We start from the raw sequence: 17,500 nt of genomic DNA, 5'->3' as shown, positions 1-17,500 counted from the left end.
TGATAGACCGATGGTACTCCTTGAAGTCTTTGGCGTGCTGCAGGATGCTGTTGAGATATTCCTGCAGCAGAGCAATGAATCATGGGAATTAACGCAATGACTGAAGTGAGCTCCAAAAGCCTGAGAGCTCTGTGGAAATGTTTTTTATTTGCATTCTCCTGTAATTTAACACTAAATATTTCATTACTAATCATAAGATCAGCATCACAATCTGAGTGAGTGCAGAAGGAAGATGGATGTGAGAATCAGCAGCACTGGAGCATCATCTAAACCTGATCAATGTTCTCCAGCAGGATCGGAGATGATCTACGGAGCACCTTGAGCTTCACTCGAAGAACCACATGATCAATGATCACTGGTTATTTGATTAGTCACTTAGAAATAAATCTAAATCTGATAAATATTATGTTTGTTTTACATAACTTTTCCTTCAAAATCATAAAATGAGCAGTTTATTTGCAAGTTTATATCCAGTGTGCTCTCAGACGTTTGGAGGAATCAGCGAGCCGGTGTGAATGCAGTAGAGCCGCTTGCCTGGTGTTTCTGTCTGCGTTTGCGTTCCTGTTCGATCTTCTGCTGTTTCTCTAGTTTCTCTGTGATTCGTGCCTCACGTAACGACTGTCTCTTGTTGCGCTTGTAGGCCTTTGCGTCCAGTGAGGTTTCTAAGGCTGTGTCTCGTCTCATGCAAACCACCACCTCCTGACGCAGCTGTGAAGGCAAACAGACGAACATCAGAGCGCTTTTAGCAGAAGATGTTCAACAGAGGCACTGAGGAGGATCACAGCGTCAGTCCGGATTCATCACCTGTCTCTGGAAGTTGAGCAGTCGGAGCGCTTTGAGCTCAATCGTGGCTTTGGTGCGCAGATCTCCAGCCAGAGACCCTGGAAGATTCTCCAGCTCCTGAATACGGTGAGTGATACGAGCTTCCAGCCTGCAGAGACACACAGCATCAGAGCATAAGTCCTGGAAGCACTCAGCTGTCAGCACGAACGAGCTGATTTCTGCCTGAAAAACTTGTTTGTTGGATGATTTTTTTTTACCAACTATTACCAACGATCCTGAGTCAGTCTTTCCAGTTAAACGGTACATATTTCAGCTCTATCACAGTGATTTGAAATCTATGCACCTGTATTAACTCTTTTTCCACCAGTGTTTTTGAAGAAAGTTGCCAGCCACCGCTAGCCTTTTTGATTATTTTGTCTAACATTTCATGGCCCCTAGAATATTTTGTTGTATGAATATCTGAACATGCAAAACATCAAAATGAACAAAAAATCTAGCCTTTTTTTATAGATCTAAATTTTTTATTTTTTTAAAGTCTACCTTTATTCTAGCTTCAAGCATTCTTTTTTTATCAACACTTGAATGTAGGTAAGTTTAAAAAAAACTAAAACATTTTGAGCAAAAAGCTGAGAAAATCATGTTTTTATCAAATACTACATATGAATCATATTCATTAAGGTGATCAAAGCAAATATGCAGTAAACCAGTTCCATCAGCACCCCAAAGTCTCACAGTTTCACAAACATTAGGCAGTTTTTATTTATATGCTGTTTATTGTTGATGATCGCATTGTTTTTCTGGACTCATTCAGGAGATGTGTAATAGCGTCTCCTAGCGTATAACAGAAAGAACACAGAAAGCCAGAAAATTCCATGTTTGGTGGGGAAAGAGTTAAAGTGCCCCTATTATGGGTTATGAAAGGTTCATATTTTGGTTTTGGGAGTCCCAAACAACAGGTTGATATGCATGCAAGGTCAAAAAACACTTTCATTTTCTTATAATATGCATTTATTTTTACCTTCAAGGACTCCCAAACGATTCGTTCAACGATTCTTTTTTCCAAACCCCTCCAGTGATTGGTCGATTTCATTTAAAGCAGTGTTTGTGAATTTGTAACGCTCCAAAAGCGGCACCTAGTGGCAAAGAATGAATTTGCATTTTCATTCAGACCAACACTAAAATCTATTTTTCCCAGGTCTGCGTGCGCAACAAGTGTGTGGGCAAGATGCTATTGTTTCATTTTGACGTCAACATGAAATGGCTTGATATTCGTTTTAAAAAAACGACTCGTTTCAATGATTCAGAGTCGACTCTTTCTTTTGAGAGGCAATAACTTTATACACTGTGCACTTTCAGATTTAAAACTTTGCAGGATGTTTTCATTCACTTAGAGCTGTGTTACACGCTACATGAAAGCTCATTTTCAAAAATCCATAATAGGGGCACTTTAAGAACAGATAACGAGTAAATCACTTCAGTGCAGGTTCACTAGAAGCCTGAAAAAGCGTGGCTTCTTTTGGTTTACAGGAGGCTGGTTTGACGAACAGCAGTGGCAGTGCTCCCTGAGAGCGATCGTTTGTTCTCTGCCTGCGGTTCTGTCAGGGTCAGAGTCAGGGTCAAGGTCAGGGCTCACCTGTACTCTCTCTCTTGCAGGATCTCCACCGGGTCCAGACCGCAGGGCTTCTGAACCGGCGTGATGCGGTTCTGCTTCTGGTGCAGCGGCACCATGGTAGTGGGCTGAGACGGGTGGGCCAGGTGTCCGGGAGACTGGGTCTGCGGCGGCATGACCGGAGACGCAGCCGGCGGCACAGACGGCGGCGCAGGAGAGGGACGTCCGGTGGGCTGCGGCAGCATCAGCTTCTGAGGAGCATTGGATGGGGTTGCCGCATTGACCAGAGGACCTGCCACACGGACACACATCATCACAGCCTGCTTTACCAGAAGCTCAGCCATCGCTCGCTGCACGGATGCGCTCTCACCTTCAGGCCACGGTTTCGGAGGCCCGTTGTGGTTCTGGCCCTGAACACCAGCCAGGACTCCAGAAGATCCAGGAGGAGGCATGTTTGGTCCCACCATCCCTGCGGAGCAACCGGCACAAACTAACCCTTTACTAAAGTCACCACAGACGAGTGCAGCGCCACTGAATGTTCAACACTCTCCATTCCGGCAGGACTGAGCATCGTTCAGAAACACGCTCAATCTGAATTAGGAGCGAGGTTACACACAGAATTTGAATTGTGACTTTAAGGACCTAGAAATTAAATCAAATGAAATACAAATTTGTAAAACTGTGCAGTTTTTAATTGTACATTTCATTGGAGTATTTTAAGAATTAAAGGGGTGGTTGATTGTGATTGCACTTTTTTAACTTTTGTTAGTGTGTAATGTTGTTGTTTAGAGCATAAACAATATCTGTGAAATTATGGAGCTGAAAGTTCAATGGGAATGGAGATATTGTCTTTTAAAGAAAAGTCTGTTTAATGCCTACAATTATGAATTATGGTAGGGACTACAACGAGCTACTTCCCGGGTTGGTGACATGACAAACCCTGAAATTAACATGCACCCCACCCCCGGGAACAAGCGACAAAGGGGGCGGGGCTATGTTGGTTGGTCGGCTTTTCCACTGGAGCACATGAAAGAGAAAAAATTGAGAGAGACCGATAATGGCAGTCAGAAGAGAGAACGATGTCAAATTTCCCATCCCTCCCATAGACACTGCATTAGATTACTAGTTTTTTTTGTAATTTGATGCAAAGGTGATTTAAAGTACAGTGTTGTAAATGTACATAAATGTTTTAGGGACGGGATTTACGATGCGGATAACCGTTAAACGCGTCATCACAGTCTTGTGAAAAGGGTCCATTGTGTATTTAGGAGGGAGCTGTAGCACAGAAACAGTCAACCTGCCATTCACATGACAATGCAGACAGCGGCGTAGAATAAAGGTAAACTACATGAAAAATAACGAGGTTTTTTAAAAACGAAGCATGCACTCATCTTCCTGTCATTTCACTTCAGCCTCCTACAGGGCCAATTTAATTCAGTTCAAATGAAATCAAATTCAAACTAAACTCTGAATTTTGCCCAACCCTGCACTCTGTAACCAGTGAAACATTACAGTACGTACCTCGTGATCAGATAAGACATCCCATCATCAGTGATTCAGAGTGTTTGTGTGTGTGTGTTTTAGGAGGGTCAGATCTGCTCACCATGTCCTCGGCTGAAGCCGGTGCTCCCTCCGCCGGGCGGCAGGCTGGTCAGGGACGGTCCCTGGGGCATCCCCGGCATGGGCCGCTTGCCCTGCACCGCCATCTGCAGGTGTTCTGGGAGCGGCTGGCCGCGAGCCAGCATCTTATAGGCCATGATCTGCGCCCGCAGCTGGTGCAGCTGGCTCTGGTTGAAGGGCGTCGGAGCGGAGGAGCTGCTGCTGGAGCCCGGGGCCACGCTTTGGCTCCCCGGACGGTTCTGCTGTGGGAGGGTCTGGCTGTCCACACCGTCCAGCGAGGCAGAGCTGGAGCCAGAGGTGGACAGGAGAGGGCCGGACGGAGGCCCGCTGGTGGACACGGGACTGGACACGTGCTCTGAAGAGCCCAGCGGAGACAGGTATCCTGCAGGAGGAGACACATAGTCTCGTTTGGGACGTCACAGAGAGGGTTTCGTATTTCTAATAATGTATAAATACTAAATATACAGCAGATATTGCTTTTGTGGATTAATAGTCATCACTTCTAGCAGAGTTAGGGTTGAGGGAACACATACCACTGGATAAAACATATCTATACATAATACAGTTTGTTTGTATTCTGATAATTTTTGGATCATTTGTTAAGATGTTTAAATGTGAATATTAAGATCCTGGTGAATGTAAATGGATAGAGGTAATAATTGTTTTATATGTTCATTTAAGTATTTTTAAAAGTTAGCTAGTTTCCATAGCAGATGCACAGCAGACATACTTGTAGGATATCAGAGACTGAATCAGACAATTTTAAGATGCGTCAGGACACTGAAACATGAGAAGCTGAGATTCCAGAAAGAGAGGCTCCAAGAAACAGGACGTCATAAATCTAGTTTGGGGCAAGCAACTCCCAACTAGCAAGCCTTTTTCACCAAACAACTTACAACACTGAGGACAAAGAAACACTTATTGATAATTCCAATTCAAGAAGGAGACTGTCAAATTTGTTGCAAGTAATCAAGACTGATGTTCACATGTAAACCTGTGATAGAAATTCATTAGCTACAGACTCTTTCGGGCGTGTCTCCCCCACATAGAAGACAAACCAACATTCCTGTCTAAAGAACATTCCTTCGTTCTCCTTAGAACTATACAAAGACTTTATTTTCCATATGCACATAAAATCATCCTAAAAGGACATTTTTATGTTGTACCCACATATCATGTTTTAATCAAATAATATGTATGTCTTTTTAATCATTATTGAATAGCTCGAGCCTTAAAGATAAATATTGCATATTTAGTATGTATGAGCTCGAAAATCCATGATGTGAATGTTTCTTCCAATCAATTCTTTGTCAAAGGCATCATAGTCTTATTATGAAATCATGTTCAAAAGGGTATACTTGGCCAAAGCTTGTAAAATTCGGACCATGTGACTGATAACAGGCTGATTTATGAGGTGAAGAACACACCCTAGCTAAGCAAGGACAATACCTAATTGGTCAATACGTGCAGATGGGACGGTCCAGAAGCTGAGTTTAAAACCTCAGGACATCCTCCATTCTAGCTCTCTGTTACATCACTCTCTATCTCTCTGACTCTCGGACCCTTGTCCCTCTCACCGCGTGCGTGCCGCTCTTTGAGCATGCTCAGGCCTCATGTGCCATAATGAGAAGGAAAACAACTTAGTCTCATTACATCATTTTATTTTACTATTTTACGTTGGTTTTCTTTTCTTTCCGTGGAGTTTCGTGTGTTAATGTTAAAGCTTCGACTGCACTTCTTCAAACGTCCAGCAAGCCAACGCCCAAGAGACATCACTTCAAAGACTACTGAACTTCCAGCGAATCAGACACTTCGGGAAACCCCCCCTGTCTGCAACGAGGACACAACCCGTTACACAGGCAAAACCAGCAAACACACCTCCAGATTCTAACAGGTTCTAATTGGTGTATTTAATATAAATTTTAGCCTCATTGAGAAACTCAAAACGAGGGTTAAATAAGTGATTGATGGTTGTTCAGGTCTATTGCTGTAAACTTGGGATTTCACGTTTCATTCTCTTAAACTCATCCTTTCCTCACTCTCTCTCTTTCTGCAACGTGTGAATGTGTGAATGCTTGTGTTCATGTGTTAGATTAGTTTATGTCTTAGGTTTATATAAATAAAATCTGATTTATATTTTAAAAGAGAAGTATCTTGTGTTTTCTGCTCACAAGTTAATGCCTTAATCTGTCGATTTCGTTACTGTGCTAGTTAATAGTGTTTTCACTATATTTGGGATTTTAATATCCAGTGCAGAGTTTGTTATACGGCTCGTTCAGTGAATCGCCGTAACACTGATTCTGTTCGAATCCCTATAAAATCATAAATGATTCCCTTTGAGCTAAATTAAACTATTTGTTTAAATTACGTATTAATATTAATATTATAATGTAATTAACCCTACATTTTTTATTGGTGGAGGCAGTGCTCGAATTGAATCAAGTCTTATGGGGGGTCCCCACCATCAGACTTTTTTTTTTTTTTTTTGGTGGGGGTGGGGGTTAGTCTCGCAATATATAATTTATACAAAATAAACAATATATTTGATCATAATATGCATAACTATATACTATTTAATGTTGCATAACAAAGAGAGATAAGCTACTATTCTTCTTTTAAATGGCTTACTCCAAGTAAAAATGTCTGAGGGACCCCCCTAAGTCTATTTTTTACTTCTTATGGGGGGTCCCTAATGCCTTATGGGGGGTCCCGGATCCCCCCAGCCCCCCTTCAATTCGAGCAGTGGGTGGAGGTTAATATTATATGTAATAACCTTACATATTGGTGGAGGATATGCGGGCAGATTAATCTAAATTGTGAGCATAAACCGAGTTATTTAATCTTTTTCTGTTGCCGCGGATGAGAGACGAGACTATAGTGTGTGTGTGTGTGTGCGCGTGCGCGTGCGCGTGAGTGACGTCAGCTGCGCGCGCCCCGCTTGAATGAATGAAGACAGCAAAAGGGCTTCTCAAACTGCAGTAAGTGAACTTAAAGTTAACATCTGAGATCGTACAATAAGGTCGAAATTGAGCGTGTTCCTCTCTTTCTGTAATGCCTTTTATTTATAGTTGAAGTGATGTCCTGCGGGTTCCAGGTCAGTCAGTAGCTATTCTCCTGAATCTCAGTCTGTTAGCAGAACGAAGCTAAACTGCAGTGATTTAAACGGGAAATAAATCAGTGGATAAAGAATAGTTTTGAGCGTGTTCCTCAATCCTATTTATCAGAGCCATTATTATTCATAGTTTGATTAGCAGTGCGTGTTCCATTGTTAAATCATCTATGACTCCCTCAGTTAAACATTAGACAATAACGCTTGTCTGTTTGTGTAACTGTTCACTAAGTGAAGTTAATCTCGCTCAACACCGCGTGTGTCCGGGAGATTTTAATGGGAGTTTTAAAAGCTTTATCAAGTAAAGTTTAACTTTGAAGCAACAGCGAAGAAAACCTGTTGTGTTTGTGTCCAGAGAAACTGGCACGGCTTCTGATACAGTACTGCTTCCCTGCAGCAACAAGCTGCTATTTTAATAAGTTTAACTCTGAACGAACTGAGAGTTTAAGCGCCACATCGCAGAACAACTAAAAGCGGTGTTGTTTATTTGTACAGTGTTGAAATGCGCTGACATTTCATGTAACATGCTTAACTGTACAGGCAATGCAACGTTTGTTTTGGTTTCCACAGTTACGATCGTGACACGGAAGTCTTAACCTACTTCCGGAGCAACTTTGTACTGCGCACGCGCAGCACATCGATGCTGATGTAAACAAACTCGATGCTGTTGCTAAGCTAACGAAACGGTTGTTTACCTGGTACAAGTCTATGCTAAAGATTAGCCTCAAAGGTTAGCAGTTAGCATTAACCTCCGGTGGTTTAATACAGTGTGTGTGTTTGGAAAGCTAAAGTGATTTAACCCTTTAAACACCTCTCAACTAATAGACTTGTTGGTCTTTCTATTTCTTATTTCTCTAATTTCTCACTTCTTACCACTTATTTGCATTTTACTAGAAAGGGAAATACTAGTTCACAATTATTAATTGTGCCAAATTCAAAATTTAATTAAAACATTAAATTTATTTGGAATCATTCAAATTTCCCTCAGATCATTTCATATGATCAATACTTCTAGTATTCTCTTCTGGGCCTAATCATTTTAGATACAAATAAGTCTTGAACTTGGAACGTTTAAGTAAACTTATTCTATCTAATCGATTTATTACCCATATTAATAGATTCTATTCAGACTTATACTCACTCATTACTTTATTGCGTTTTATTCCCTCATTCTTCCTGTTTTGGTTATAGACTTAGCCACTATTTTCTATTTTTATTTACTGATTTTCTCCTTTATTTAATTTCAATTTCACTTTGTCTCACCTGAGCCTTAATAGGAGACCGTGTTATCCGTCACTACGAGTTCAAATAAATTTAAGAGACAAATCTCTTGCACCCAAAATTTTATTTTTGTTGATTAGTTGTGGAGCAACTGACAACAACTCGTAGTCGGCATAACTGCTTGCTAGTGGACCCGATCCACTCGATTTACTGTCTCTTTCTCTTCTCTCCTGTTCTCTCCTGCTTTCTTTCATCTTCACTTTTCACATTTGTGGGGACCTGTAAGAACCATCAATCAATTCTAAGTGAATGAGATACACAAGCTTGTCAAAAGGACTAATCATCTTTACGAATTTGATTGTAATCGTTCTTCCTAACCTCCCTACATTAAAAACGCAATCAACATTTTAACATCTCATACAACGCTGAGATAAATTTTAATAGAGAAGTTTTGAGCAACCGTTGCCTTCGCAGCCTCCCTGGTGAGCGGTCCAACTGTAAGGTGTACGTTGTCAATCCTGTCAGACTAAAAAGAGATATCAGAATTATTATTATATTCATCTGTCGAGAACAGAGATTTAATAATATTGTTTGCCTTCTTGATAACATTTAATTGAAAGAAATTTTTAATAAATAATTTCTCATTTGAAAAAAAAAAGGGAATTGTTTATTTTAATTGAATTTGCTTTTCACCTGTTTTCTCTCTTTCCCCTCTTCCTCATTAGAGTGACGAAGTCTTCACATCTTTAGTCTACCACCTAGACACTGCGACCAACACAGTCATCACCACCACACTACATTAGTGGTTCAAAATCACTGACACAACACGTAGTTGTCACCACACATAGGCTTTTACTCCACACAGATCTGTGTCAGTCTCTCTTCTCCCTAGCGTGCCAACATGCCGCAGACTGCAAACCCCTTTGCACAAGGGGAAGATGGGAACACTTGGCTGAGAGGCACGACAGACAGCCTCACCCCCAAGACCCTTGAACTGTTATTATTTTTAATAATAATCTTAAGCCTGAGAAGATTCCTGACACAAGATTCAAGCCAGAACAACAACCACGAGGAGCTAGTCAAAATCTCCAGCTCTCTAAGCTATGCCTTCACAACCCAGCTGAAACTGAGTGACAAGCACGTCACCCACCTTCAAGAGGAGCTGACACGTGTTCAACGCCGCATTGACAAGCTGGAAGTGAAAGTTCAAGATCAACACAAAGCACCCAACGAAAGGGAGCAGGAATCAACGGAACGAGTTAAGGAGCTCCAAGCAGCCCTGACAGCAGCTCAGCTCGACCAACAACATGCAAAGGCTGCCCAGAAAGACCTGGTAAACAGACTCCAGTATGCTGAACAGCTCCTAGAGAAAGCCAAGCATGACATCAGCGACAAGAATGCTGAAATCAGTGCCTTGAAAGACCACCTTGAAAGGTACATTTCTAAAATAGACAATCTGACCCAACAAATAGACGATACCAACGATCAGCTCTACATGGTCAGAAAAGAACTTAAACATGCTAATGAGCAGAAACAAGAGCCAAGGCGAGAGAAACAGCTCTCAGCCTCACCTCTGCTGAGCAGAGCAGAGTCCCACATCCAAGAACTGGTATACAGCGAAAGAAGCGAAGAGCCACAACCCAAAACCTCACCTGCCTTCGCCACAGAACTCTTTCCTGTCAACGAAAGTAAACCTCCCATCCAAGCAGACCTCGGAGCTGCACATGGGATGACCATCAAAGACCTCGACAAGCTGTCTAAAAACATCAGCAAGTTCGACCCGAACTCCACAGAGGGCCACACCATCCAGGCCCATCTTCAAGATATCGACTTCTATCTGGAAATGAGACCTCATGTGACTGACAGAGACAGGTTATACCTCCTTAGAGCCACATCCAGTTCTGAGGTACGAAACTTTCTAGATCGACAGCCCAGTCGAACGAAGTCAGACTACCAGCTACTTCGTGAAGTCCTGATTAAAGAGTTTACAGACTATGAATCTGAACATGGACTTTTGACTGCCTTAGAAACCAAACAAGGTCGACAAGAGGCTCCACAAGCTTACTACAACCGACTCCGACAAGCTTACTTCGGTGCACACAACGAACCTGACCTTGAAGAGGATGTGAACTTCAAAAGCCTCTTCCTAAGAAATCTGCACCCTGGAGTCAGCCACCATCTAGGCGTCATGGCCTGTCCAGGCTCCATGACCATCCAACAGTTGCGTGACCTAACACAGAAGGCCTACAACAAGCAGAAGATGGCCTCAAAGAAAGGTAACACAACCTCCACACTCTTGAACTCTGTCAACAAAGACTCAAGCTTTGCACTGGACGACACCCAGTTGCATCACGACACCAGAGTCCTCCATCAAGAGCACAGAGAACGTGACCCCCATGTCCACGACAGCTATCAGCCTAACCGCTGGAAAAATCCATGGGACCAGCCACGCTTCTCAAGAAACCACAACAACTGGAAACCTAACCAGACACCCAAAGGTAATCGCCTGACTCATCCAAGGGCGACTCGTGTGGGTAAGCGACAACGAAACCCACCTCAGCACCACTCAGACATGCACAGTGCTGAGTATGCACAAGAACAAGACAGCTTACCATCAGAAGACATGGAACAAGTCATGAAACAACTGAAAGAGTTCCTTCAAGATAAGCTGAACATGGATGACTACAAAATTGAGTCATGCTCGCTGTGACCAGCGACAGAACGGAAGGCCGGTGATCACATGGTACAACACCATATCAGAGATGACAAGCACCTGTTCAACAACCACCCAGAATGAACAAGTCTCTCACGGCCAACCAATGATGAAAACTGAGGTACCAGAGAACATCACCTCAGTCACCCATCACTCACTAGTAAACTGCTAAATGAACTAAAACTTCAAGAACCACATTCACGTCTGTGCAACAGCAACCACCAAAGCACAGAAGGTCAGAAAGTCTGCCACATCCAGAAGGCAGCACAAGAGGAATGCAACATAGGAGACGAAGTTTGCATCCCAGCTTCACACAGCCATGCCAAACTACCTCTGACTGTCTGCTTAAGAACTTCCTGCCTTGCTGGACTGACCCCCATTAGATCATGGACACGCCCTCATCCACGCCAAGGATGTAGAGAGCCAGTCTTCACTGACATACCAGAAAAGGGGGAAGACAACACAGACTGAAACAGATCTGACCACACCTACACTACACCACTAACACACATAACATTACCTATACCCAGAGGTAACCACATCTACTGATAACACATTCCACAAACATATTCTTCTCACAAGTAGAATATACACATTAGAGCATAACATGAAGTTACATACAACACCATGAAGAAACATGCAGCTATCCTCACCATAGGTAGAGCACCTGACACTAAGTTAGGGTACATGACTCCCTAGCTGCACAGGACATCCTAGCTCAACATAAGTTGCAAACCACTCTAGGAAAACCCACAGCAGCTTTGTTTGTTTTGTTCTTCTTTCACCTATACTTTTCCTTCCCCTCTTTCTTTAGTAGGTGAAACACCTAGACACCCTGCAAGGGTCAAAGGTCTGATATTAGGATTGACTCGTCACACCTAATATCCGCAAGCCACTCTAAACTGAATGGAAGCCAGAGAGCTCCATGCACGATAGGTCAATTCATTTTACCACAAATGATGCCACCAGAAACTAAAGGTGAACATTCTTAAGTTAAGACAACTTAGAAGGAACAAACAAATTTAATCACAAAACTTGATCGAAGAATCAAAGTATTGAACCGAATTAGAACAACAATTTCCAAATTGAACTGTTCAAATTACTAAACTACATTGACTAATTGAATATAACCGTCTGTACCTCAAATAACCTGAGGACCTGCACCAATACAGTAACTGTCATGGAGGTGTTGTCTTGTTGTTTGCTGTGTTCTTGTCTGCTTCTTCTGCCTTTGTGTTTCCAGCGCTCGACGACGTCTTCAACTAAACACCTCGCCGATCGAAAGGGGGAGATGTAGGATATCAGAGACTGAATCAGACAATTTTAAGATGCGTCAGGACACTGAAACATGAGAAGCTGAGATTCCAGAAAGAGAGGCTCCAAGAAACAGGACGTCATAAATCTAGTTTGGGGCAAGCAACTCCCAACTAGCAAGCCTTTTTCACCAAACAACTTACAACACTGAGGACAAAGAAACACTTATTGATAATTCCAATTCAAGAAGGAGACTGTCAAATTTGTTGCAAGTAATCAAGACTGATGTTCACATGTAAACCTGTGATAGAAATTCATTAGCTACAGACTCTTTCGGGCGTGTCTCCCCCACATAGAAGACAAACCAACATTCCTGTCTAAAGAACATTCCTTCGTTCTCCTTAGAACTATACAAAGACTTTATTTTCCATATGCACATAAAATCATCCTAAAAGGACATTTTTATGTTGTACCCACATATCATGTTTTAATCAAATAATATGTATGTCTTTTTAATCATTATTGAATAGCTCGAGCCTTAAAGATAAATATTGCATATTTAGTATGTATGAGCTCGAAAATCCATGATGTGAATGTTTCTTCCAATCAATTCTTTGTCAAAGGCATCATAGTCTTATTATGAAATCATGTTCAAAAGGGTATACTTGGCCAAAGCTTGTAAAATTCGGACCATGTGACTGATAACAGGCTGATTTATGAGGTGAAGAACACACCCTAGCTAAGCAAGGACAATACCTAATTGGTCAATACGTGCAGATGGGACGGTCCAGAAGCTGAGTTTAAAACCTCAGGACATCCTCCATTCTAGCTCTCTGTTACATCACTCTCTATCTCTCTGACTCTCGGACCCTTGTCCCTCTCACCGCGTGCGTGCCGCTCTTTGAGCATGCTCAGGCCTCATGTGCCATAATGAGAAGGAAAACAACTTAGTCTCATTACATCATTTTATTTTACTATTTTACGTTGGTTTTCTTTTCTTTCCGTGGAGTTTCGTGTGTTAATGTTAAAGCTTCGACTGCACTTCTTCAAACGTCCAGCAAGCCAACGCCCAAGAGACATCACTTCAAAGACTACTGAACTTCCAGCGAATCAGACACTTCGGGAAACCCCCCCTGTCTGCAACGAGGACACAACCCGTTACACAGGCAAAACCAGCAAACACACCTCCAGATTCTAACAGGTTCTAATTGGTGTATTTAATATAAATTTTAGCCTCATTGAGAAACTCAAAACGAGGGTTAAATAAGTGATTGATGGTTGTTCAGGTCTATTGCTGTAAACTTGGGATTTCACGTTTCATTCTCTTAAACTCATCCTTTCCTCACTCTCTCTCTTTCTGCAACGTGTGAATGTGTGAATGCTTGTGTTCATGTGTTAGATTAGTTTATGTCTTAGGTTTATATAAATAAAATCTGATTTATATTTTAAAAGAGAAGTATCTTGTGTTTTCTGCTCACAAGTTAATGCCTTAATCTGTCGATTTCGTTACTGTGCTAGTTAATAGTGTTTTCACTATATTTGGGATTTTAATATCCAGTGCAGAGTTTGTTATACGGCTCGTTCAGTGAATCGCCGTAACACTGATTCTGTTCGAATCCCTATAAAATCATAAATGATTCCCTTTGAGCTAAATTAAACTATTTGTTTAAATTACGTATTAATATTAATATTATAATGTAATTAACCCTACATTTTTTATTGGTGGAGGTTAATATTATATGTAATAACCTTACATACTGTTCTGTTAAATATAAAGTTAAAATTATATTACACATCCAAGGTAAAAAGCAAATTTTGATAAAAAAGAGAAAAGTTGGGAGGTTGCATCAAAGCATAGCTCAGTAGTTTAGTACATATAAGATAAATAAATGTAATTTCATTTGTCTGAGTACAAGGTTTTATTTTTTCAATATTGCACCCTGTTTTGTCCCACTTCTCAAGAATCAGTGATAGCAAAGTAAGGCAACACTGAATGCAAGAAATAAAACAACTAGGGAGCCGTAAACGGACATCAGTCAGACTCTAGCAGTTAAACGGTTCTTTGTCTGCTGCTGGTGAGGAGCGTTACCTTGCGAGTGCTGGTCCATCGGGCTCCCTGGATGGGTCATCCCGCTGTGACCGGCCCTCATCGGAACCACCTTCATCTGACTGAAGCGAGTGTCTTCTGAAAGGTTCTCCTCCACCGGCTTTAGGACAAAGAAAGACATTAATAGAGATATGACCTCTGCTATTGGGCTTCTAGGGTGGTTTAGATCTCCACCTTGTGCATCTGGTGCAAGCTCTCCTGGCTGTATCCCGCAGATGCTTGCGGAGGAAAGGAGAGTCCTGTGGAAGTGGCAGGTCCGGGACTGGGGCCCATCATGCTGTGTGAGGATCCAGGGGACAGTCCAGACCCTAGCACAGCCCCAGGAGACGGGCCCGGACCAGGCGAAGGCCCCGGACAGGGCGTGCCTCCTAACGCGGGCTCCGGGGTGGACATGCCTGCATCCCAGGTTTAGGAAAGAACGTTTGTGCCCATTAAAATCAGACTTTATGAACTATCACCATAACATAATGTCTGCTTTCTCTCGCTCTCTCTCTCTATAAGCACAATTTACATGACTTTTCTTAAGGGACTTTTTTCTCTTCCAAAACAATGTTGCAGTTTTGAATCTAAATAGTTCCCTCTGGGATCAATAATGCTTCATAACATCATCTAGTTGAAGAAGTGAACTACAGAGAATAAATACAGATTCATTCAAATAATATCAGCGACTGGCAGGAAACATCACACCTTAATAGCAGTTCATGCAGCTTTGACCAGTTTATTATCTATAGATCATATCATGCCAAAAAATCACTATGCAAATTCCCATTTTGAGATTGCATTAGTTTTCATGACTTTTCCAGGCCTGAGAACCTCCATTTGTAAATGGCCTGTATTGCCCAGGTCTTCTGTGATGCATGATGATGCTAATACTGATGAGGCAGGAGGAAGAAGGCTTTATTAGGGTCAGATGATTCTGCCGAGCCGATCAACTCATTCCTGCCTCTGGAAACATCAAACAGCTGCTCGTTTTGGGAAAATAAGCCAAGCATGCACATTTGACAGGAGAATAAAATGTCTTCCAGCTCGAGTGATCCTCCGCCGAACATCTGCACATCATCATCATCATCCTCCGCCGCCTCGGAGTCTGAGCTCGCGTCGGATCCTGAGTCACCGCGACGCAGCGCGATAGAAATCATGACGCACGCAGCGCCAGACAGCCTGCTGATGATGATGCTGGAGCTCACACTGCAGACATCGACACGATAATAATCCCTTGCGTTTTTAATCAGACTTACCCTCAATATAATAAACGAGCTCGGGCCGACGACGGAGCCACGGTGCGGTTGATTACCGAGCAGCGCCGCAGACATCCGCCGATTCCGTGCATTCGGTGATGCTGATGTACGGAGCGCCGCTGCGGACACGGACATCCAAACGCTCGAGAGAGACAGAGAGAAAGCCAACGAGATTGCTTTTCTAAATAATAAAATATACATTTATTTTGTCTCTTTCGTTCAATGTGTTGGGTATTGTAACAACTTATGTTTATTTTGACCAGAATAAACACTTTATCTGTCTTCTACTAACAAAATAAATTTCAGCAACCTATAGGCTAGATATATCTAAGATGTAATTGATATTTTTCATTCTGTAGTATAAGAGGGCTATACTGACACTTTGTATAGCCTACTGTGTAGCTTATAATTTTAATGCACTTATAATTGCATCAGATCAGTAGCCCAGATAGCACACATACATCTGTTTAAGATCGCTTGATCTGGAAAGCATCTGCTGTGTACAAACATCTGACAGACGTCTGTAAGATATCGGTTTTACATACATTCTAAAGACCAGGGACGTATACGCAGATGAGCAAACACTCTAAAAAAATATGTCTTGCAGATGTAAATGCAGATGTCAAATAGACGTCTCTGTGATGTACCTGTGCTATCAGGGAGATATGCATCGGCCCGCCGTCAATGCATTCAACATCCATTCATCCCTCCTTCCATCAGTTCAGTTTACAGGCGTGTGTATGGTGGAGCTGCAGGGAAACACTCTGAAAATGTCCAGTTTATGTGGTTCGTAGCCCAGCTGATGGGTAAATATAGGACAGAACACATGTTGATCTATCCTTACTGTCCATCACACATGACAGCTCACATTATAACAGTGTTTCAGACGAATGATGACGGTTCAAACTTGAATGAGAAGGGAAAAATTTTGTTTTAATGTTTTCTTTCAGTATTTTATTTGTATGCAGCAAAACTGAAAATCCTTTGTTAATCCAAATGCACAATTTCTTTTCATGCTGATAAAAAACACATTAAAACGGAACCAGACATTTAAAGTGGTAAATATAAAAGGAATATGTCATTTATATGTGCCAAACTTCCTGCTGCCAGCTGGTGGCATTATGGTCGAAGTTTGTCAGGCCGCCACAGACACGCCCTCCAACGAAAACTCAAGATCTTCGCAATTTAACGTCACAAAGGGCTTTAGATTACACTGAACAAATCTGGTGTTGATCTGAATAAATCTCTAGGAAGAGTTTGTTTAAAAACAGTGCCTGAAAATGGTAAAAAACCATGGTAAAAATTGTAAAAATAACGGCAAATGGTAAAAATAAGACTTCCTGTTGGGTTTCAGACTTTGTACTGCAAGACTTTTTTGTAGGTACTGATGTGTTACATATGTGTACCAAATTTCATACATGTATGTGAAACATAGCTCGAAGGGCACTTCATCGAAATTTTATAAGTATATATGTACTTGTTACATCGTTAGATGAATGGCATCTACGCTAATATGTCTGTTTCTTTCTTATTCCGAGGTCACCGTAACCTCCATCCAGTCTGTATCCAGATCAGATGGTGGATCAGCTCCTAGAGATGACCTCTACAGCCCTGAACGTCAGCGGAGACCAGGACACCTAGATGAGCTCCAGAGACAGACCCCCAGTGAAGACCCTGTCTCCTAGACGGCCATCAGGACAAGACCACAGGAACCAGATGAGTCCTCTGCACAACCTGACTCTGCTGCAGCCTAGAATTAAACTGCTGGTTTCGTCTGCCCGGAGGAGAATACTAGGAATACTATTTCGACACACTATTTCCCTGTTTAATACTGTTAAGCTGCTTT

The 17,500-nt window shown here is 42.0% G+C and overlaps 2 protein-coding genes across 2 annotated transcripts in view; one reads left to right on the top strand and one right to left on the bottom strand.

Annotated features, from left to right (window-relative positions):
- Positions 1–3,136, top strand: part of LOC306844728 (T-cell acute lymphocytic leukemia protein 1-like) — a 40,610-nt gene extending 37,474 nt beyond the window's left edge. The window contains exons 5-6 of the transcript XR_013781936.1: positions 641–909; positions 2,437–3,136. The gene's annotated coding sequence lies outside the window, so the exon portion shown is untranslated. The remainder of the gene's footprint in view (positions 1–640; positions 910–2,436) is intronic.
- LOC306844727 (transcription activator BRG1-like) overlaps positions 1–15,772 on the bottom strand; it is a gene marked incomplete at its 3' end in the record, with an annotated part of 39,084 nt that extends 23,312 nt beyond the window's left edge. The window contains exons 1-9 of the mRNA XM_079377084.1: positions 15,655–15,772; positions 14,591–14,811; positions 14,399–14,516; positions 3,996–4,394; positions 2,763–2,861; positions 2,417–2,684; positions 805–931; positions 535–708; positions 1–61 (exon numbers count right to left, since the gene is read on the bottom strand). The exon at positions 1–61 is cut by the window's left edge and continues 113 nt beyond it. Coding sequence (XP_079233210.1) covers positions 1–61; positions 535–708; positions 805–931; positions 2,417–2,684; positions 2,763–2,861; positions 3,996–4,394; positions 14,399–14,516; positions 14,591–14,809 — 1,465 coding nt within the window. The 5' untranslated portion in view covers positions 14,810–14,811; positions 15,655–15,772. The remainder of the gene's footprint in view (positions 62–534; positions 709–804; positions 932–2,416; positions 2,685–2,762; positions 2,862–3,995; positions 4,395–14,398; positions 14,517–14,590; positions 14,812–15,654) is intronic.
- Between the last annotated feature and the right edge of the window lie 1,728 nt (positions 15,773–17,500).

Source organism: Barbus barbus (assembly GCF_936440315.1).
Source record: "Barbus barbus genome assembly, chromosome: 25".
NCBI lineage: Eukaryota > Metazoa > Chordata > Actinopteri > Cypriniformes > Cyprinidae > Barbus > Barbus barbus.
This window is presented reverse-complemented; position numbering and strand designations above follow the sequence as displayed.